The sequence below is a fragment of the Pelodiscus sinensis genome, chromosome 1 (assembly GCF_052426305.1).
Source record: "Pelodiscus sinensis isolate ZL-2025 chromosome 1, ASM5242630v1, whole genome shotgun sequence".
Taxonomy (NCBI): domain Eukaryota; kingdom Metazoa; phylum Chordata; order Testudines; family Trionychidae; genus Pelodiscus; species Pelodiscus sinensis.
In genome coordinates, this window is record NC_143052.1 from 111,644,826 (window position 1) to 111,668,003 (window position 23,178).

Sequence of the window (23,178 nt, forward strand, 5' to 3'; positions counted from 1 at the left end):
TAATGCCCCCTCTCCTGGAAGACCATGTTCAGTGCTGCTCACCCCCATTCAAAAGAGAGAGAGCAAAAATAGAAGGTGTTCAGAGAGAGAAGACAGAAATTATGGGATGTTTGGGAATACTTCCTTGTGAAGACGGATTTTAGAGATTGAGACTGTTTACTTTAGAGAGGCAGGGAGTTGACGGGATTGCAGGGCCCCTGGGCAATTTGGGGGGTGATGCCACACTCCCGAAAGGGGCACCGCCTGATTGGCACAGCACCCTCTCCTTGCCCTGCCAGCCCTCAGGGCCATCCAGAGCGCACTGTGCGGGGCTCTGCAACATGCTGCGCAGGGCTCCCATGGCAATTCTAAAGGGCCCGGCACTCCAGCCGCCGCCACTGTCACAGTAGCAGATGCAGTGGCCCTGGGCCCTTGAGAATCGCTATGCCCCATGGCAATTGCCCCCTTTTCCTCCCCTCCCCCCTGGAGGCAGGCCTATAGAGAGGGGACACGCTAAAGGTGAATACAATAATGATTGGTCTACAAAAAGTAAACTGGGCACACCTGTTTACACTTTCTCTTTATACAGAGTGGGAAACCTAAGGCCCAGGGGCCGGATGTGGCCCGTGGCTTGTCTGGATCCAGCCCCTGAGGCTCAAGCCCCACCCACGGCACTGGGGAGCCTGTGCTGGCACTCCAGCCCCCCACCCTCCATGGGGCCTGGAGCACACAAAATCTACTAGGATGGGGCCCCCGAGGCTCTCGTGTACAAGGGGAATGTGGGGAGTGTCTTTGTCCTTCTCTATTGGGGGCCACATCAGTGAGGGGTTTGTTGGGGCTATTTCTGGTTTGGTTTTGTTTTTGTTTGTTTTGCTGCTCACTTGCGTGCGGCCCCCAACTGATTTTTCTATGAGTCAGCGGCTCCTGTCCCCAAAAAGGCTCCCCACCCGTCTTTATACAAGAACAAGGGCACATTGAAACTGAAATTTCAAACTGACAAAGAAGGAAATGCTGTTTTTAGGCAACATAGAGTTTACCTGTGGAATTCACAAGGTGTCATTGGAACAAAGAGGTAAGTAAGGTTAAAAATGATTGGCTGCTTATATGTCTCCATGGGCACTTTAGACAGGAATTTTAAAAAATTAGAAATATAAACCCTCCTGCTTCATAGCATAAGCAACCATTAACATCTGGCACCCCCACGTTAGCAAAGCATTTGAACATATCCCTAAGTCCATCCCGGGTCAGCAAAGCACTTCAATGCATGTGAAAGTGTTTTGTTGAACTGGGAACAGAGTTAAAAAGAACCTTCCTGTTAGAACAAGTTCTTTCATAATTGCCTATTATGTCAAGTTCCTGTGAAGCTTCTGGTATTGACAATTGTCAGGGACGGAGAGCATATAGACTGTTTGTTTGGTCGAATATGACAATTCTTATGAAAATTCTTACAGTAAAGAGCTAGTCCTTTTCAAAGGGGGTTGAAACCCTATATATACAAACAGCCCATTCCTCACAGTGCTTCTGGGATGCTTGTGTTTCAGCATTATGGTCAGAGCTGTCTCTTCAAAGAAGCCATGAATATCCTCAACATGCTCTTCACCGGTCTCTTCACTGTCGAGATGATTCTAAAGCTCATCGCCTTCAAACCCAAGGTAGGTGTAGACTGGGAATTTCTCTTCCAGTGTGTGGTGGGAGCGAGAAGAAAATATGTAAGAACCCCTACCTGATCCTCCAAAATACCACCCTGTAGCTGAACTGGGCAGTTACTCTCTGGATTGGAGTCTCAATCTGTGTTTGAAAGACCTTTCCTCATGGAGAGAGTAGACACATGTAAAAAGAGCAGTGCCTTTTCAGAGAGAAAGCTCCTGCTCCTTTGTTCTGATGAAGTGGTGGTAGTTACTCTACAGTTAAACTTACAGGGTGATTTCCAAAAACATCTCCTTATTAGTCTCCAGGTCACTTGCTATTTTATTTAAAAGAAAATAGAATTTCATCAAGCATGATTCATTCTGAGTTACAGCACTTCGACATTTTTCTTCAGATTTTGGAAAAAATATTCTAATTGGTCTACTCGTGCCAATTATCAATCTGCTCATAGTTCAAATTGGCTGGTAAACTGGGCCTGTGCACTAGTGCTTTGTGAGGATTACAGCACAGGACTGGTTTGGATACTGTTAGTTCTGAATTTAATAATGTATTGTTAATGTTGGAAACCCCATCAGTTCCTGTCTACAGGGATTATGATGTTTCCAGGAGCTCCACATTCTGCTAACATAACTATACAGAAGGAAAGTTGTAGTTTACAAGCTCTTCCAGCTAACCCAACACAGCTCCCAAATTAACTGAGGCCTTCATCATTTTAGTGTGGCTTCTGCTACATTTCATGAGCTCTCAATATGGCATTAACAAAGGTGACAGTCTCCACCATATGCAACCACCAAGCTTCTTTAGTCTACTGAAAGTTAAAGCATCACCCTTCTTCAGCCTGCCATCCTTTCATCCTCCTTCCACTCACCAGCCCAGTAACTTTCTCCTCACACTCCACTCAAACCAATACCTTTGTCCATCATCATTTGTAAGTTGGCCTTTCTCTCTCCCACTACAGCACTTCTACCCTATCTCCCACCTTTTTCTATAAGGTCTTTTAAAAGGTAGAGGATCAAGCAAAGTCACTGTCTCTGTTCTCAGCCAGCCCAGAATCTCTCTCCCTTCTCCCATAATTCACTTATATGCAGCACTGCCGAAGATCACAAGCTTCATGAGTTATATGGGAAATCTTCGTACTTCTGTATGGTTTCAAATATGATACTTGTGAAAATTGCCTGTACCTCCATCTGTACCAGTAGAATTTATAACTTCCAACAGGCAGTTTAGGCTTACAAATTTGAGATGTTAGCATATATGCTGCTGTGGAAATTATTCTAAGTCCGACACTTTATAAAAACCTTATATGCATATTATGTGTAGAAACATACCTCATGGATTTAGTGCCATTCTTCTGCTTAGATCCTTATACTCTTTGAGCTTTGCTCTGAGCTCTGATCACGGAGTTTAAAAATAACCAAGAAGATTTCTAAATTAAAAACTTCTCTTGGCTTAATTAATCTAACACTCTTTAACACAGATTCAGACATCAGGGTGTTAATAGAAAGTCTTGAAAGCCACCACATTCTCAGTTAATGTCCCAGCACCAGCCATAACTCTGCCCCATCTTTGAAGAACAGCCAAGAATGCACCATATTAAAGAGAGAAACTAAAAACATGTGCCAAAAATAGCCCCAACACTTAATTTACTTTTAGAGGAGGTCAGACTAGATGATAACAGTGGTCCCTTCTGGTCTTGAAATCTATGAACTGATACCTTGCGGGGAGACAGTAAAACAGGGCATTTGCCTCCCAAAATAATCAGGATGAGGAGAAAGAACCTGTTGAAATTGCTAATACAACTAAAAGCCTGCCTTAAGCAGAATATTAATGCTGATTTATGTTCTGTACCAGTGCAGTGACTCTGTAAATATTGGACCATCAGATGCATTCTGCAATGTAACTCCCAGTTGCCCTCCTTTTTATCACAAAGATGTGACCTGCAAGCCTGTGGAGGTACCATCATGCACTATTCCATCTTGATTCAAACTGCATGGCAAAGAAGGGTGCCAGCAACTTGTAGAAGGCCTCTTGAATCAAGTTGGATTGCTCCATGATGGGACTGGTAGTTACTATATCTGTGTGCCACGTGATACAGCTATAATGTTCTACTCTATTTTATCTGTGTAAATTGGATGCAGACTTCTAGCTCGGAGAAAGAGAGTAATGCAGTACTCAGGACCTCAGCTAGGCACCCACTACCATGAATGATATAAAAAATGAACTACAAATGGGCAGTTATCCATAAGGGGGTTTTCTGAACAATCTCAGAAATGAAGAGCTTTAAGAGGCAGTCACCCGCCTCTCCCACTGAAACATCCCAAAATTCTCCAGCAAAAGCTAAATATGGGATTGTAAGTTCCATTACCTTTTCCCAGGTATGAATAACTCACTTAAATGCTTACAGGGTCTCTGTTGTAGGTAGAATCGGCTGTCATTTCCAGAGCAGTAAAGCCCAAACACATCTTTGAATAAACTGCCCGTTTGTTTCAGTTTGAGGGGCTCCTGAAAGCGAAGGAGCAGTTACTTCTTCATGACTGACTGTAGAGGAGCAGGCAACATAGATGGGGACCTGAAGGTATGATGCAGGAAAGAGAGGACAGTAGCAAAGAATTGAATGTGAGAGAAGCGGCAGCAGGCCTGTTACAGAACTAAAGCTAGGGAGTTTACTCTAGGGAGCACTCCACATTCTACAGCTGCTGGTATTTCTGAATCCAGCAAGAGGCACTGTGTATGTAACTACTGCTGGGTGGATGTTGGGATGTTGTCACATTCCTACTCCTCTCCCAGCCATTCCCTAACACAGTGATGGGCAACCTAGGCTAGTGAGTGGGCCTCATGAGTGGCCCTCCTCCATCTCAGTGGGCCACAAGATTGTCACAACCAGGATAGTCTCCCAGGATAGAGTAGTTTTGCTCGCTGCACTTACGTGTCTAGAATCTGCAGGGTTTGTGATTGAACCATAGCAGCGCTTTGATTGGCTGCAGAGGGGGTGCATAGTCCATGTTGTGTGCAATTAGCATGCACCTCACTTCTTGTGCCCCTGCTTTATGTGCCTATCACTTTAGTCATAGAAGTAGGGAAAACTACACAGGAGGAAACCAACCGAATCTGGCAATCCTGCATGTGGCCAACGGTAAACAAAATGTCTTCCAGGCCACACATAGCACCCCAATGGGCCGCATGTAGCCCTTAGTCTCCTCTTTTCTAAGATGAAAAGTCCATGTATTTTTAATCTCTCTTCATATGGGACCCTGTACAGGATCTTTTGAAAAGGGGTTTTTGTTTTTTTTTTGAAAGAACCGTGTCTAGACAGCGGCTTCACTTTTGAAATACCCTTTTTTGAAAGAACGCTGTGTCACGATTATGCAGATGAAGCATGGGATATTTAAATTCTTCGTTTCATTTGCACTTTCAATCTGCCTCATTTAAATCCCTCTTTCAAAAGAGGGATGTAGTTTAGACATAGCTACAGAGACCTGGCTGGGATAATCCACAGGATTGGAATATGGGTATAGTAGGGTCCCTATCTATGTTGCCTGCTCCTCTACAGTCAGTCATGAAGGAGTAACTGCTCCTTCATTTTCAGGAGCCCCTCAGACTGAAAAAAACTGGCAGTTTATTCGAAGACTTGTTTGGGCTTTACTTGCTCAGGAAGGATAGTCAGGGAAAACAGGGAGGAGGTGTTGCCTTGTATAATAAAAAATGTATACACTTGGACTGAGATTGAGATGGACGTAGGAGACAGACTTGTTGAGAGCCTCTGGGTTAGGTTAAAAGGAGTAAAAAAAAAAAGGGTGTGTCATGATAGGGATCTACTACAGACCGCCCACCCAGGCTGAAGAGGTGCATGAGTCTTTTTTATAAACAAAAAAACCATCCAAAGCGCAGGACTTGGTGGTGATGGGGGATTTCAACTATCCAGACATATGTCGGAAAACCAACACAGCAGGACACAGATTATCCAATAAGTTTTTGGACAGCATTGGAGACAAGGCCCATTGCTCAGTGAAGAGGGAGAAACAATAACAGGAAACCTGAAAATGGTAGAGGTGCTTAATGACTTCTTTATTTTGTTTTTTGTCAAGAAGATTGATGGTTACCGGATGCCTAATATAGTGAGTGGTAGTGGAAATGGAACAAGTCAAAAATACTTAGAAAAGTTAAATGTCTGCAAGTCACCGGGGCCTGATGAAATGCATCCTAAAATACTCAAGGAGCTGATAGAGGAGGTATCTGAGCCTTTAGCTATCATCTTTGGGAAATCATGGAAGACAGGAGAGATTCCAGAAGACTGGAAAAGGGCAAATGCAGTGCCCATCTATAAAAAGGAAAATAAGAACAACCCAGGAAACTACAGTCCAGTCAGTTTAACTTCTGTGCCAGGAAAGATAATGGAGCTAGTAATTAAGGAATTCATCCACAAACATCTGGAAGAAAATAAGGTGATAGGAAACAGCCAGCATGGATTTGTAAAGAACAAATCATGTCAAGCCAATCTGATAACTTCCTTTGATAGAATAACAAGTCTTGTGTATAAGGGAGAAGTGGTGGAAGTGGTATATCTAGACTTCAGTAAAGCATTTGATATGGTCTTGCATGACCTTCTTATCAATAAAGTAGGCAAATACAACCTAGATAGGGCTACTGCAAGGTGGGTGCATAACTGGCTGGATAACCATTCTCAGAGAGTTGTTATTAATGGCTCAGAGGCATGCTGGGAGGGTATAACAAATAGGGTTCTGAAGGGGTCTGTTTTGGGACCGGTTCTGTTCAATATCTTCATCAACTATTTAGATATTGGCATAGAGAGTACGCTTATTAAGTTTGCAGATGATACCAACCTGGGAGGGGTCACAACTGCTTTGGAGGATAGAGTCATAATTCAAAATGATCTGGACAAACTGGAGAACTGGTCTAAGGTAAATAGGATGAAGTTTAATAAGGACAAATGCAAAGTACTCCACTTAGGAAGGACCAATCCATTTCACACATACAGAATGGGAAGCGACTGTCTAGGAAGGAGTACTGCAGAAAGGGATCTAGGGGTCACAGTGGACCACAAGCTAAATATGAGTCAACAGTGTGACACTGTTACAAAAAAAGCCAACATGATTCTGGGATGCGTTAATGGGAGTGTTCTGAGCAAAACACAAGAAATCATTCCGCTCTACTCTGTGCTGATTAGGCCTCAGCTGGAGTATTATGTCCAGTTCTGGGCACCACAGTTCTGGGCAACAAAAATGATTAAAGGTCTGTGTGATGGGGTGGTGCAACCCTGCGCTAACCGGGCCCCCCCACTGGGGGGACAGAGAGCCGCGGAGCAACTTCCCCCGCCACAAGGGAAGCGGCGGTGGAGGTGGCAGGAATGTGCCACCTGACTGGCAGCTTGGCCAGCGCTCCCCCGGACGCATCGGGGGAGGCTTTCCCTGCTCCGGGAGAGATGGCGGCTGTGGTGGATGCATGCCACACAGGCAGCAGCGGAGCCAGTACCCCCACTGACGCCCCAGGGGAAACTGATGGCGGCATGCTGATGTTGGCACAGGGGAGGACGCTGGGGGTGAGAGCAGCCAGGAAGGGGGAGGAGCTGCCCTGGGGGACGCCGGCGCAGGCGTCCTGGAGGGGAGGGGCGGCACCCTCCACAAGACAAAGATGGCAGAGTCACTGGGATGGGGAAGGCCTGCCAGAGCACCGGATGAGGGGGCTCAGGGCCTCGAGGAAGCGGCACACGAAGCACCCTGGTGAGCGGGGGTGAGGAAGCAGCCCAGGGCGGGTGCAGACAGGTGCCCATGGGTTGATGAGTTGCGGCACGTAGCCCCAGCAGCCAGGCGAGGGGAGAGAAGGTATTCTCCCCTGCCTTAGCGCCCGGGGCTGGGGTCTGGAGAGAGGGAGGGCCCAGACCCCCCTCACCTACCCACTCGGGGGATTGTCTGGACAACCAGGGAGTGACAGAACCTCACGATCTGGCGGGACGGGAGGAAAACCGAAGCAGAGAAGGGGGCTGAGGGACATGACCCAGGGAGCCCCGTGACAGTCTGGAAAACATGACCTATGAGGGAAAGACTGAAAGAACTGGGTTTGTTTAGTTTAGAAAAGAGAAGACTGAGAGGGGACATGATAGCTGTTGTCAAGTATCTAAAAGGGTGTTACAAGGAGGAAGGAGAAAAAATGTTCTCCTTGGCCTCTGAGGATAGGACAAGAAGCAATGGGCTTAAACTGCAGTAAGGGAGGTTTAGAATGGACATTAGGAAAAACTTCCTAACTGTCAGGGTGGTTAAACACTGGAATAAATTTCCTAGGAAGGTTGTGGAATCTCCATCAGTGGAGATATTCAAGAACAGTTTCAATAGGCATCTGTCCGGAATGATCTAGAAGGTGGTTGGTCCTGCCATGAGGGCAGGGGACTGGACTTGATGATCTCTCAAGGTCCCTTTCAGTTTTCTTATTCTATGATTCTGTGACCTTATGTGCCTAATCTGGTACTGGAGCTATTTCTTGCATTAGAGTAAGGATTCAGTAATCAAGTGGTTGTTCTCTGGAATGGCGAACTACAGTTAGTCCAGGATCCAGGTTCACCTCTTAATACTATTCCTTGCTCTATAAACAGTGATAGAAAAACAATAGGTTTCATAACTAAACACAGGCAGCCCTGGTACTAGAAATGGTTGGTCTTTGCAGCAAATTTATACTTCATCCTCTTGTGAACAGTGCTATCTCTAATAAGCCTCTTTTGTCTGTATCTTTAGGTGTGCAATGTTTTTTGGAGGAGAGGCATAGATCTCTCAGGTTTTATCAGTGTTATAAGGCAAACTGCCCATCAGTATCTAACCTACTCCAGGAATAAAGAGAGAATGAAAAGTAAAGGATTTGGTAATAATCAGAGAGGGTATGTCTACACTACCCCCCTAGTTCGAACTAGGGGGGTAATGTATGCATACCGAACTTGCTAATGAAGCCCGGGATTTGAATTTCCCGGGCTTCATTAGCATAAAGCCGGCGCCGCCATTTTTAAAAGCCGGCTAGTGCGAACCCCGTGCCGCGCGGCTACACGCGGCACGGACTAGATAGTTTGGATTAGGAAGCCTAATCCGAACTATCTGTACACCACTTCCTAATCCGAACTATCTAGTCCGTGCCGCGTGTAGCCGCGCGGCACGGGGTTCGCACTAGCCGGCTTTTAAAAATGGCGGCGCCGGCTTTATGCTAATGAAGCCCGGGAAATTCAAATCCCGGGCTTCATTAGCAAGTTCGGTATGCATACATTACCCCCCTAGTTCGAACTAGGGGGGTAGTGTAGACATACCCAGAGAGATTTGGATGATTAGGGCTGCCGATAAGGAATACATCCATGGTGTTCCTTGCATCTCCTTGCAGCGTATTAACTTGCTGCTCTGAAACAAACTCCCAAATGGACCTTGAGTGTTTGTCTTGGCTGAGCCCCATAAACTGATTCAAGATTAGTTACTCTGAACAGGCAGGCAGTTTAAAGAGATGTTCTTGAGGCTTGGGGAACAGGGCTTTTTGATGTTTGTGTTTCTAATTTATAAAAACAAAACTCCAGGCATTTTGGTGAGTTTTTTGTGATGGTGCTTCCATGGTTTTCTAGTTAGAACTCAGAGTCCAGTCTGAAATTTGTACATACACATTTGTGCCCTCTGACCACAACACCCCCATAATCCATACAGGCAGACATGGCATTAAACTCAAGGGAACAATGTAACTGTTAGTGCATGCAGGGACATAAGTTAGGTCTATAGCCCTTTTCTTCATTAGTTCTCAAAGTGCTTTTCAAGGGAGATCAGTATTACGATCCTCATTTTTACAAATGGGAAAACTGAGGCCCAGAGAGGCAAAGTGACCAGCTCAGGGTCATCTAGGTGGATAAAAACAGAACTAGGAATTGATTGTAGGTCTCCTGAGTCCTAATCCAGTGCTCCATCCACTGGCCCCATTGTCTTCTGTAAAGAGGTCAGCAGTAACTTCAGTAGACATTTCCCCACTTATGCTACCAGGGATTTTAGCCAGGACCAATAGGTGCCTTTAGCAAGAGAACTCCAGAACTGAGATGGCCTTGAGTCAGATAACTAGCTGCAAACACCCCCAAAGCTTTGTAGGAGTTCAGATCCAGTTAGAAACTCAGAGATCAGTCATTGACTCTATAATTGGCAAAAATCATGGTCTGAATGTGCAAGTGCACATATATATGAACTTTGGCTTCTGGAAACAAACTTTCCAGCTCTAGCTTGTCTCTGATCTACAGCAGAGTTGTGCAAATAAAAAGCCTGATAAAGGACCAAATAAGTCTGCCACTCATTAGAAACATTGTCCCTTGGAGAAGTAAAACTCCATACATCCATATGGTCTCCCCCACTCATATCCTAAGCCACAGTCAAGGGTTGTATCAGCTGCACATCACCCTCATTGCTGAAGCTTCTGCTTGTTTTATAACCTCATGCCAAAAGATACCAAACAGTGATCCTGATGGACTGTTTGTTGTTTGGGGTTTCAACATTAACACTCCCTTTGACTTCCCTTACTCCTCATAGAAGCAGGACTACCGGCATCGACCAGAATGCCCCTCTCTGTTTGAATTAGCATGTCTTCACTATACCCGCTAATTCAAACCCTGGAAGATCAACTGTGGCTGCTTCGATCTTATCTGTAGTGTAGACGTAGCCTGACTGCATTTGGTCTTTATTTTTCTCACTTTGAGCCCTTCACTTAGCATTTATCATACATTTGATACTCTTATTTCCTTTCACGCCTGCAAACTGACTCATTTGTTCTGATTCCATCCAGGCTACTCAATTTCCATGCAATTCCTTTTTTAAAACTCAGATCTTTGAAGAGTCTTTCACAAAGCCTTGCACTCTTCTTTTTCAGAGAGATCATAATTTGTTGTGCCTTGGTCATGACATTTTAGGATGCTCCATCCTTGGCTCATGCCACTGAATTTTTTGCACCACTCCATTGGCCCATTCTCATGACATTTCTTAATTTTTGAAATCTATCATTCTTTGTATTGCTGCATTCTTATAGTCAGAAATATCTACCATAGGCTATTGAACTGGTATCAAACACCACCAGATTTGAGCCCCTTTGGCCTATCAAGGATTCTGGCACAAATGGGAGGATCAAATTAAGGACTAATGCATCCATGTCAGAAAAATTAGTCCAAGGCAGGCTTCACTAATGTGGATGCATTACCTCAGTGTAGAGCCCCAGGAGGCACTGGGGAGTAATTACTTTGAATGGCCCTGGGAGGAGCTATTTTGAAATAGGTGCAGTGGAGCATCCATACTACAGCTATTTCAAAATAGCTGTTTCAGAATATACATTATTCCTGGTGGAATGAGGTTTACAGAAACCGGAATAAGACATCGGTTATTTTGAATTTATTTCAAAATAACAAAATTGCTGTGTAGACGTTTGCATTGTTATTTCGGAATAACAGCCGTTATACCAAAATAATGCTGCTGTGTAGATACACCCTTAGGGTATGTCTACACTTGCCTCCTAGTTCGAACTAGGGAGGCAAATGAAGGCGACCCAAGTTGCTAATGAAGCACGGGATTTAAATATCCTGCACTTGATTAGCATAGTCGCGGCCGGTCACCATTTTGGAAATTGACTAGCCTGATTTAGCTTGCCGCATATAGACATGGTACTCCGAGAAAACCCCCTTAACTCGAATTAACTGGTACTCCAATGAGGAGTACCAGTTAATTCGAGTCAAGGGGTTTTTCTCAGAGTACCGCGTCTATACACAGCAAGTTAAATTGGGCTAGTCAATTTCCAAAATGTCGACCGGCCACAACTATGCTAATCAAGCTCGGGATATTTAAATCCCGCGCTTCATTAGCAGCTTGGGTCGCCTTCATTTGCCTCCCTAGTTCGAACTAGGGGGCAAGTGTAGATGTACCCTTAGTGATTTGCAACAGGTGCCTGAAAAGGAAAAGGAGAAAGGAGGAGTAAGAAAATGGATATGAGGGTCTATAAGAAGAGGAAAAAGATAATGAACTCCATTTGAGGATGAAAATGGGGACGAGACACTGGAATATGAGGAGAGCAAGGAAGGGCCAGACAACAGAATGTGAGAACCGAAGAAAGTGAGAGAAGAAAAAGACCATGTATGAGGGGATGTACAGGAATAACAACAGAGAGCTGGGTTTTAGGGAAAGATAGAGAAACAAAAGCAGGAGAGGGAATATTGTGTTTAAACAATGTGCAGAGGGAAGCAGAAAGAATTTTTAAAGGAAGAAAAACTGCACAGAAAGAGGAAAACAAAATGACGATCAGACTAACCAGAAAAGTGAAAAAGAAAAGAGAGAAAGGCAGAGAACATGTCTATTGAAGTGTGAGAGAGAGGAAAAATTTAGGGAAATGGAAAAAATAAAAAAAATAATTCATATAACTTTTAGTCTAATGAATGCTATTTTATTTGTACTTCTACGTGTTACGTAAGTTTCCTAGCAGAAGTCGCACCTTTTCATATCTGAGGAGCATTGGTTTCTCGTTCACAAACTTTCCTGAAGTGCTGTTCTGTTGGGACTGGAATTGAGTGAATACTTTATATTCTACGAATTTCACCTCTTTTTGTGCTTCGGGGGTAGCCGAGTTAGTCTGTTACAGAAAAAAACAACAAATCGTCTGGTAGCACTTTATAGACTAACGAAACATGTAGATGGTATCATGAGCTTTCGTGGGCACAGCCCACTTTTTCAGATGACCGGAGAGTGGATTACAGGTGAAACTCACCCTGGTGCAGGGGTTTGATGCACAGTCCTCATACCACATGAGCCATCACCACAAAAGTGACACATACACCCACTGCAGACCACAACCTCCATGAACAGCCAGCATGGAAGGACTGTGATTACGATTCCAGCCCATTGGCATGTTGGCACTGGGTGAGAGGAGTGAATCTGTGAGTTATCATTATCCTTATTGCATAGTGGGGGGAACCGAGGCATGGATTAAGTGATTAAGGCCAAAGTCAGCAAGCTGGTTAAATACATGGGCAATTTAAATATATGCCTAATCCCATTGACAGCAATGGGTTTTTTCAAGAGTGTGAAATTAAGTATGTGCATATTCACTTTGACGAATCAGGCCTAGGTGATTAGCCCAACGTCACACAGGAAATCTGTGGCAAAAGCAAGCAAAACCCTGAATCTCCCAATAGTCAGTCCTGGGATTTAGCCATACGAGGGTGTGTCTAGACTACAGGGTTTTGTCGACAAAACTATACCTGCGTCTACACTACCGCCGAGTTCTGTCGACATAACGTCGACAGAACTCGTCAGTTTTGTCGACGGCGGTAAACCTCATTCTACAAGGAATAACGCCTTTTGTCTACAGAGTTCTGTCGACAGAAGGTGTTATTGCATCTACACTGTCCTTTGCATCTACACTCTCATGTCGACAAAGCGGCTTGCTTTGTCTACAGAACTGGATGTAGTCTAGACGCTCTTTGTCAACAGAAGCTTTGTCAGCAGTATCTGTCGACAAAGTCTTTGTCAACAAAAGCCTGTAGTCTAGACATACCCCAACTCTCTTTCCCTTTTACAAGACTTTGCATTTGTGATCACCTGTTTGCCAAGGATCAGGAGTGTAATACGTACATGTTGTGCAGGTGTCTGAATATGTGGCCTTTACTGTCAACTGGTATGGCCAGAGGAATAACACTCTTGTCTAGTTCAGTTATGCAGAATTTAATACTAACGTGTGTATTCTTGTGTGTCTAAGCAGCATCTAGCACAGGGGTGGGGAAGCTAAGGCCCAGGGGCCGGATGTGGCCCCTGGCTTGCCTTGATCCAACCCCTGTGCTGGCACTCCAGCCCCTCTCCCAGCCTCCTGCGAGGCTGGAGCACACAAAATCTACTAACCAGGGACTCCCCCGGACCCTGGTGTGTGAGGGGAATGTGGGAACTATCCCTCCCCATCTCAATCAGGGGCCATATCAGTGAGAGTTTTGTTTGGGGGTTTTTGGCTTCTTGCTTGTATATGGCCCCCAGCTGATTTTTCCATGGGTCAGTGGCCCCCAATCCCCAAAAAAAGGGTTTCCCACCCCTGAGGTAGCACATCTGAGTTGCTTCCATAATGTCAATAAATAACAGTGAAGGAACAACAACTGAGTATAATGAAATCTACAGATAACGGATCAACCTGTCATAAGCCCCTACCGAGGTACATGAGGCGGGGATCCGTCAATAGACTTGGTCTCTCCACTGTACTCCCTACACACAGTCATTAATTACATCTGTGACTGGTAAGGGACACAGTTAACATTCCTTTGCTTAGGGAAATTCCTTCTTGCACGTCTGGGATGAGAGGCATAGAAGGGCAGGGAGGAGGAGAGGCCATGAGCCCTTGTCCCCTCCTCACTGGTTCAAGAATTTGATCAAATGTATCTCAGCGAGCATGTTGCACCTTGCATGCCTGGGGAGCCTTGGAAAGATGGAGTCCAGGTGGAGGAAGAAAGCAGAAATGGGATTAGGGAATGATTGTGGTTCCTGTAACAGTCTTCCCTGCCGTTGTGCCAGGGTGGTGTGGATTAACCCCGCCCAAACATGAGTCAGTGGCTAAATGCCATTCACGCACAAAGCACGTGTGACAGAGCTTGTTGCAGGACAAGAACCAAAGTAGCCATTATTGTATATTATGGTCTCTCTGAGAGATACCATTCCGACTCTGTTCTGTAAAGCCTATTAGATGAAGGGGTCACATGATGAAAGGGAAACCACATTCCTCTTATTTAAACAGCAAGCTCATCTCTCTATATATTTAAAAGAAAATTGCGGTGGGTAGACAGAACGACGTCATGCATCACTCTGCGTCCTGCTGCCCCTCTCTCCACCCTCAGTCATATGGCCTCCTCCCTCCCCCGTGCTTGGGTGGGAAGCAGGGGCCGTGCAGCCTCGAGACGCGTCTGCTCTGCTGTGGCTTTGGCCGAGACCAACCCCCAGGCCTCTGGGGGGGACAGGGCTGGGCCTGGCAAAGCCAGGGAGGGAGGAAAGGGCCTAGGGCTGGAGCTGGCCTGGCCTGGCCTCAGCCCCGCCCACATGATGGCAAGGGGGAGAGAGCCAGGGCTGTTGAGGCCGGTGGGGGGGAACTAAGGGGGAAGAGCTGGGGCTGATGTGACCTCAGCCCGGCCCAACCCCCCGGCAGCTGAGGGGAGAGAGCCAGGCCAGCCACATCCAGGCCTCAGCCTGGCCCAACTCTTCCCCTCCTCTAGCCTCCCAGGTATCTGGAAGGAGAGAGCCGGGCCTGGTGAGGCCAGAGGGGAAGGGGTTAAGGCCGGGGATGGCACAGCCTCAGTCCTCCCCAGTGGAGGGAGAGAGGAGAGCTGGGGCTGGCCCCGCCTGACGACTGTGGGGGAAAGCCAGGGCTGACCGCAGAGAGAGGGGGATTGGTGATGGTAGCGAGCAGGGGGCACAGCGCCCTAGTTAGGTTAAAAGGTACAGTTGAAATAGACCAAAGAACGCTGAACGACTAATGCTCCAAAACAAAGTAATGTAACAAATTACATAACGGGGGACTTGGGAACAGGACTGCTCTGCTAACATCTTCCAGACTACAGGCCTCAACACAGCAAATAATGCATCTAGTCCCTTATGCCAACATCCATGGAATCCCTCATTGGTGCGTCCTTTAGATTTCAGTGGGGTTTTTTAATCAAAGATGACTGCGTGATCTGCAAACCACCAATCCCTTTTGTCAGTGAATCTATTGTACCAGTTGTGGGATGCTGATCATTAGTAGGAATATAAAGGAGAGGAAATCACACAACATAATTACACTTCACAGATATAGGAAGCAGCTGTCCCAGCCCAACAAATTGTGCAGCATGAAAAATATTCGTCAGATAAATGAAACAGAGGGAACTGGATTGATAACAGAACACAAAGCCTTACACTGATTCCTAGGACACTGGTTCCAGTTGAGCCCTGGTCAGCGAAGATCAAAATGTTTTACTCTGAACATTAGACAATGTCCTTTGTGAAATGAGCTAGTTTCCTAGTGGGCAGGGTCCATGTCACCAAATAAAGCAGCACAGTTGGTCCCAACTGATCTATATGTTGGCAGTCCCTTTGGAGAGGGCAAGAGCTGAATGAACATGGAGAATGATCTCTCTCGCGCCTCTGGAAGTGTTCCCCACTCTGTCATAGTGGAAGCACACGGGTGAGAGATGCAGAGGATTGCCAGGCAAAAACCTTTCAGCAACACAAAATGTATCCTGTACTCTTTGTTGTTAAGCATTTGTAACTGTTCTAATTCTCTGCAGCCAGGGCTGTGCAGTGTGATTAGCCAACCTCCTGGAGGACTGATAGCATTTATCTTTGCCTACCAGATTACCTAAGATGCTGAATAGTAGCTTCGTTAAGGAGGGACCTTTTCCTTCACAGTAAACGTACCCAGGGAATTTGCATATTTCTGCAACATTGTGACAGATTTATTTCCAGTCTGGCACTTGAGGGTTTTAATGTCATTATGAGTGATCAAAAATAATGATATGACTGCACAATGCAGCGGTGTGGGAAGCACAGTATTAGCTATTGCTCTTTATTAATATAGAAAATTATTGACGCTGTGTTAAAAGCACAGTAGGATGGTGCACTGGGGTCTCATTTACAACAGTGCCTGCAGCAACAGCAGCTGCTTTGAAAAGGAACAATATCGGGGAAAAGTTACTTGTTCTTACCCACAGAAGGGAAATCCCAAACCTCAGTTGCCTCAGACAGACTCATACAAAATGGCCAAAAGTTCTCACAGATTCTCTTCATTTAAAAACAGTGCCAAATAACAGGTATAGCAAGGCCCCATCGACAGTACTTTCTATCTTCTTAGGAAGTTATATTTCAGAGGCAGCGTTGCTTAGGAATAAGACACTGGATTGGCACCAAGAGACCTGATTTCTACCCTCCACTTTGCCACTCGTCAGACTGGCCACATCATTTTACCGCACTATGCTTTTCAATTTTCCTAAACGTATAATGGGTGCAGTGATACTCACCCTCCTTCATATACACTGAGGCTACATTTATACTGCAAGGTTTAGTGCAAAAACAGCTGTTTTTGTGCAAAAACCTGCGGCGCATCCACACCTCAAATGCATTTTTGCGCAAGTAAATCGGCAGTAAAACGGCAGAACAGAGGGGGTTTTCTGGTGTAGGTAAACCTCCTTTTACGAGGCATAACTCCTTTTTGTGCTACAGCTGTAGCACAAAAAGGCATGTGTGGTAGCTCTGCAGGGGTTTCTTGCGCAAACAAAGCCTATCCAAAAAAGCACAGGTGCTCTGATGGCCATTCTTCGAATGGCCATCAGAATTTTCTTGCGCAAGATGCACTTTGAGGTGTGGATCTGCTTTTGCACAAGAACTCTTCTGCAAAAGACTTCTTGCGCAAAAACCCTGAAGTGTAGACATAGCTTGAGAGACATAGCTTGAGGTATATATGAGCGAGTATTGGTGATGGTTCAGGGCCATTTGGAAAAACACGAAGAGAAAACTATAGTAAACTGAGCAGTGTAAAACATATTCATATGTCTAAGGATTGTCATTTGAGTGTAGGGTTGTTGCAGGTGCCACCAAACAACTGTACCCACTGTGCTGGACAAGAGATCCAGCCCCATCTCATGGCACCTACATGAACAGAGTCTATATCTCCTCCTAAGATATTATTCACTGATTCTGGATGCCTTCCAGTCTGTTGCCATTTCCTGGCTAATCCTCCACAAAAAACAGGGAGAAAAGATACTTCATTTCCAGAGACGTGCAGGCAGAAGCCTCCACTCACAGATCCACCATCCCACTTGTTATGGTATTTAAAGAACATGAAATCTGCTTAAGAAAGAGGGAAATGAAACTGATTTTTAAAAAACAGAACAAAAGAAAACATTCCTTTTCTCATGTGGAAGTAGCTAGGGAAAGATGGACTTTGACAGTCCTACAAGCATCAGTTATAAAAGTTAATGACTGATAGCTGCGTCCTCACATGTTGCTAGCAATACCTCAGCTCATAATTATTTTTTTCAGGAAAAAGCTTCTTTTGGGTCATGATCCCAAAAAGTGGGTGCATCAGCCCCTCCTAAAAAGAGGGAATCTCTTTTATAGCAAAGTCCAACATTTTGTTCTATCCTCCTGCTTGGCTAGTGTCTTGGTGCATTCTCTCCCATACTTATTTGCAGGATCACGACTGAGCCTAGTCATTGTAGCCCTTGGGGAGTCTGCCAGTGTAGTTTCTGTCTAATGCAACATGATAGCAAATCGTGCATAGCTGTCAATATAGAGAATGCAATACATACATGCATAGCTACCCATCACAGCCATTTTTCAGTCTTTCCATCAAGTCAGTTTTCTGACTGGAGTGTAAAATTTCTTGGAGGTTACATCCTGCTACCATAACCATGGGGTATTCATGATGATGATATTCTTCAAGAGAGCCTGTTCTTTATAGAGCTTCTTTGGATTGAAAGGGTTCCGCCTGGATGAAGATCAAGAAGGCTGATTTCATTGCTTCAGGGGACCAGCAATGAAGAGAGGAGAACATTCAGTTCCTACTCCTTGCGTTCATTTTAGCTCAGGAAGGCCCGAAGCACTGGTTCATGCAGGCTTCTGCTATTCCTTACCTTTCTTTCCCACATAACTAAGAAGAATCCAATTCAAGAGCAACAACAGTTTTCCAGGAGGTTTTTATCTAGTTCAGACCTTGTTCAGAGTCATTATTCTCCATCCCTTCCCCCAGTGCAGACCTGAAAGCTATTCCTGCCAACTCTAGAGGTGCTTTCACTGCTACATGCCATCCCCTGTGATGCAGGGCATTGCCTCTACCTTGCTTCTAACCTGAGCTATGTCACAGGTGCAATGAAGTCACACATCGAATTTCAGATCCGCACATGACTACTTATGTACCACAATGACAGCTACCTAGAAAAAATAAAGTAACTAAATATATGAGAAGTCTTGTGGAACCTTAAAACTAACTGATTTATTTGGGCATAAACAAAAACCCATTTTGTCTGATGCATCTTACACTGTAGCTCATCTTGACCAGTGCTATGTTCTCTTGCAAATAATCAGAGGTCATTTCCCACCTGGGTGAGAATGCAGTTGGTAACTCGAATATTTTTTATCAGCGGAACAGTCATGTTAGTCTGTATTTGCAAAAATGGAGATGCATCTGACACAGTGGGTTTTTTCCCATGATAGCTCATGCCCAAATGATTCTGTTAGTCTTAAGGATGCCTTTAGGGAGTCTTCAGACTCCTTGTTATTTTTGCAGATTCAAACTAACACCACTGCCCTTCTGATAATACATGAGTTACCAACTGCACTCTCACCCAGGTGGGAAAGACCTCTGATTATTTCCAAGTGAACATAGAATCATAGAATCATAGGACTGGAAGGGACCTCGAGAGGTCATCGAGTCCAGCCCCCTGCCCTCAAGGCAGGACCAAGCTCCGTCTACACCATAGTGCTGTATAAAATAAACCGAAGTGTAAGATCTGGAAATGGAAGTCCTTTAACTACAAAACAGATAAAATACAGACTGTTGCATGGGCAGGCATCCTCAATATTGCCCCTTACTCCTGACCTGGAGAGGTCACCTCTAAGGAAAAAGAGTATTTCAGACTGGATATGTACTTTTTCTTCTAAGACTGCCAGCAGAGAGGCCTGTTAGAGCCAGTTGGGGTAGTGATCTCTCTGTCTTTCTCTCTCTCTCTCTCTCTCTTTCTTTGTGAGAGAGAGAGAGAGAGGCAGGGACTCTTGTCCACCAGGAACAAAACAAAGACCAGTTACCAATTTTAGATACTGCAGTTTGTCAAACAGTAATCAGAGGATAATAAATTTTGGTCACTAATAATCTGAACCAGTCTCAGCCAGACACCTAAAAATGAATGTATCTGTGTTCTATTACCATCACAGAGCCATCCAACCCCTGCAACTTCTTTGATTCTGACATGCTAGAGACAGTATGTCTGAGCCGTCCATCAAATCCTAGGGGAAAACCACCCATCCTGCTTTCAGTGGCTTCCTACTGCAGTAAATTTGAGAGCTCATGAATCAGAAGTGAGGCTGGAGTGTTAAATAAAGACATCCATGTTATTAAAAATGAGTTTTGCCTTAAAGGATGGGGCTGCTTTCTTGTTAAATAACAAAGCACAGAGGCATTTTTCTTTAAAACACTTGGATTTTTGGAACTGATTAAGAAGGTGAAGAACTTGTTTCCTTTCACTGTTTGTAGATTTGACAGAGTGCAGGATTTATGTGGCTCCCTACACCAATGACTCATTACAACAAGCAGTAGGTGAATTGAAATGACTCTTTCAAAATTAATCCATCAATGAGTGAGAGCTGATAGTATGCAAATGGGAGCTGCTTTCCTACAGTCTGTCATGTTCCGCAACCAGCTGCACCCCCCCAGTTTATTTCTTTTCTACTAGGCACTGCTGAGTTCTGTGATTGCTGTTATGGCTAAATGGCATCTTCATATAATCTGCATTATCTCCATTTGATGTTAGTTGTTATTGTAGCTTTGTGATTTTCTGCAGAATACATGTAATCCCCTCAGACATGCCAGTGACACTGCACCAAGATTCAAATTGCAGAAAAAACATGGTTCAGTTTAATATTCTTATTTAAGATGCCCCTTTATCTTGCCACTTTCCAGTGACTATTCTTTTAGTAAAATCCCAGAGGTGAACCCCACAACTCTGGGGGTGATCAATGCAAGTTGTGTAGCTTATTTTGAGTTAATTTCAAAATATGGCACTATCTGCAAAGCACTTATTTCAACATAAATTGCTATTCTGAAATGTTCCTTATTCCTCGTGGAATGAGGTTTACAGGGACATTGGAATAGCGAGCCCATTACATTTTGAAATACAGGCATGCTCAAAAGACATGAAATAGCTATTTCGGGATACCTCCAGTATCCCGAAATAGCGCTGCAGTGTAGACATAACCCAAATGGCCTGCAGGAGTTTCAGAAATGCATTCCCATGTTGAACATGAAGGAACAGTGCTAGCGCCAGACTGCAGCAGCTCTGTTAGCTTTGCAGCTCATCAGCAATGTCTGAGTTGATGTCCGTTCCAATCAAGCAGAACTCTGACTTTCAGAATCTATATTCCTTCTCAGGAAGTCATCTTTCAACAAGCCCTCTTTCCCTGCCTCCCATAAACTCCCTCTTCCAACAGACACCTTGCTTAATACTAATGTTTCTTTCCATTGTCTAGACTTGCAGATTTATTTCAGGTTCTCTGAAACCTGGTCATCCAGTCAAAATTCTTTCCCTGATAGTTACCCCACTTTCTCTATCTCTCTCTTTCCCTCATCCTTTTTATAGCTTTCCCATTTTTCTGCAGTACTGTAGCAGCTTCTTCCCTTGGGGACCATCTAACCAACATTCAGATCCCACCCATTAAAACACTGAAGCTTTGCTTCACCCCTTATCTACATATGCTTTTATAGTGAGAGACTAGTTAACTTTTGCAAACCTTGTAGTAAAAGAGCATTGCATATCTGTGACTAAACAAAGAGATATCTGCACATCAATTAGCACAAAGGTGATCCTGGCATTTCCACTGAGTTGTGTACTCCTAATCCAGCTGGGATCACTATTCAGCACCCCCATCCTCTTTTCCCCTTGGCAATTCTGTGCATGGGACAGCCTGACTTGTGCTAGAACTGTCCCCCACAGTTTCTTATTATGAGTCCCAAGAGGTTGTAAGCTCAGACCTTCAGACAGGCTCTCATGGGCAATTTCTCTGCTGTTAACAAGGCTTCTCAGCTATTGTACTTAGAAGTATTTTCACAGGATGCAAATGCCATGGTCTCCAGAGATCACAGTGGCTCCATTAGTGTTGAAACAAACCACAGTATCTTGTTAGCTGAACTCAGCTGCCACGGTGATTGGCATATTCATTCTGAATTGATACAGTGTCTGCTCCCCTGCACAAATGAGATTCCGCTCCAGTCAGTCACTGCATACAATCAGGTTTTCATTAATTAATTGATTATGAGGCGATTTGCTATTGGTTCCTTTTTGGTGGGTGTGGAGAGGGGAAAGAAATATGTGTTTTATTTAATGGTGAGTACTTCATACTCATGAGTAACCAACCTGCCCCCCCCCCCCCACACACACACATACAAGCTGCATAATACACAATATACTCCAAAAAAATCCCCCAATTTATTGCAATTCCTCAATAAATCCCAGGAGATACGTAATGTATGCTGAAGACAAGGTAAGTGTCTCTCTCTAAGAATAAAATATGGTATTGCACTCTAAATTCCTGTATTGCAAAAATAAACAGTGCCTTCAATTCTCTTATAGTCAGCCCCTGGAGAAAAAAAAATCAAAACTTTCTAGTGGGAAAAATAGTTTGGAATTGCTACCTCTGTTTTTGACTGAAAGCTCCTTCTTCAGTCAGGTTGGCTTTCACCAACTACCCTGAGCTCTCCAATAAGCAATCGGCCTTTGAGAGTTACTTGGAGGTCATAACAAGCAAGTCCCAAAGGGGTCTAATTCACTCTCAATATATACTTGTAACTCTTGACAAGATTACAAGCTGTAATCCAAAGCCAAGCAATCACAAGGGCAGTTTTTAGAAGATGTCTCTAAGACGGATTGGGCTTTAAGGAGTGATTTAATTAATTTCCACACAACACAAGTGTTCCTTGCACCTTATTTGAAGAATATAAGTAGTCGTGCTCTATGATTTCTTTCGACTGTGTGACTTTACGTTCTTGTTTCAAGCCCCTCTTTTTGCTGAAGAGAGGGGTTAGGAGAGGAGGTGGGAAATGATTTTAAAGTCATGTGTTTGAATTCAGTTCTTACAACACTGAAGTGCTGAGTGCAGGGATGAATACCACTGACCGAGAATCAGTAGTTCCTCTTTATCAAACAACCGATGTGTATGAGGAAAAGAGGAGTTCTTTGAGTGTATCTTGCATGTGGGCAACAGTGGGTCATTACAGAGTGCACCTCCCCTGAAAATTAAGGTGACAAAACCATGATTTATGACTTTCAAAATGAGCCACTGGCTGACTGAAATCAGCACAGCCATTTGAGGGAAGCATGAGCCAATTTTCTGATATCAGTCACTCCAGTGTAAACACATAGTAATTCCATGGAAGTTAAAGAAGTGACGCCAGATTGATTTTGATGTAACTGAAACCAGAATCAGGCCTATTCAATTCTGATTGAAAAAGGGGGAAACTGCTCTGAAGCCAGATTTTGCCCTGGGATCTAGATACACAGCTCCTTTTGGGCCACATACTACTTGGTTACGTCAGTGCAATGCCACTGGCTTCAGTGATGTTATGTTACTGTAATTGAGAATATTCAATCCATTGGCTTTCATGTTCACCTGAAGACAAAATGTGGCACCCTCTTGTTACACTAGTTGTAAAAGTTGGCTGTTGGGCTGGGAGTCTAGTTACTTGTTAAAAGCAAACTGCCAACCTGGTTAGGCCCAAAATATGCGTTGCCGTTAAGTTGGTATAAACTTATGGTGGCGTCTCCCAGGTTTGCAAAAGAGCTGTTAAAAC

At 44.5% G+C, this 23,178-nt stretch overlaps 1 protein-coding gene across 11 annotated transcripts in view; it reads left to right on the plus strand.

Moving 5' to 3' along the window:
- Window positions 1–23,178, plus strand: part of CACNA1C (calcium voltage-gated channel subunit alpha1 C) — a 630,647-nt gene that overhangs the window by 527,836 nt on the left and 79,633 nt on the right. For all 11 annotated transcript variants that reach the window (XM_089769299.1, XM_075896596.2, XM_075896633.2 and 8 more), the window contains one exon: window positions 1,521–1,631. In XM_089769299.1, coding sequence (XP_089625425.1) covers window positions 1,521–1,631 — 111 coding nt within the window. The remainder of the gene's footprint in view (window positions 1–1,520; window positions 1,632–23,178) is intronic.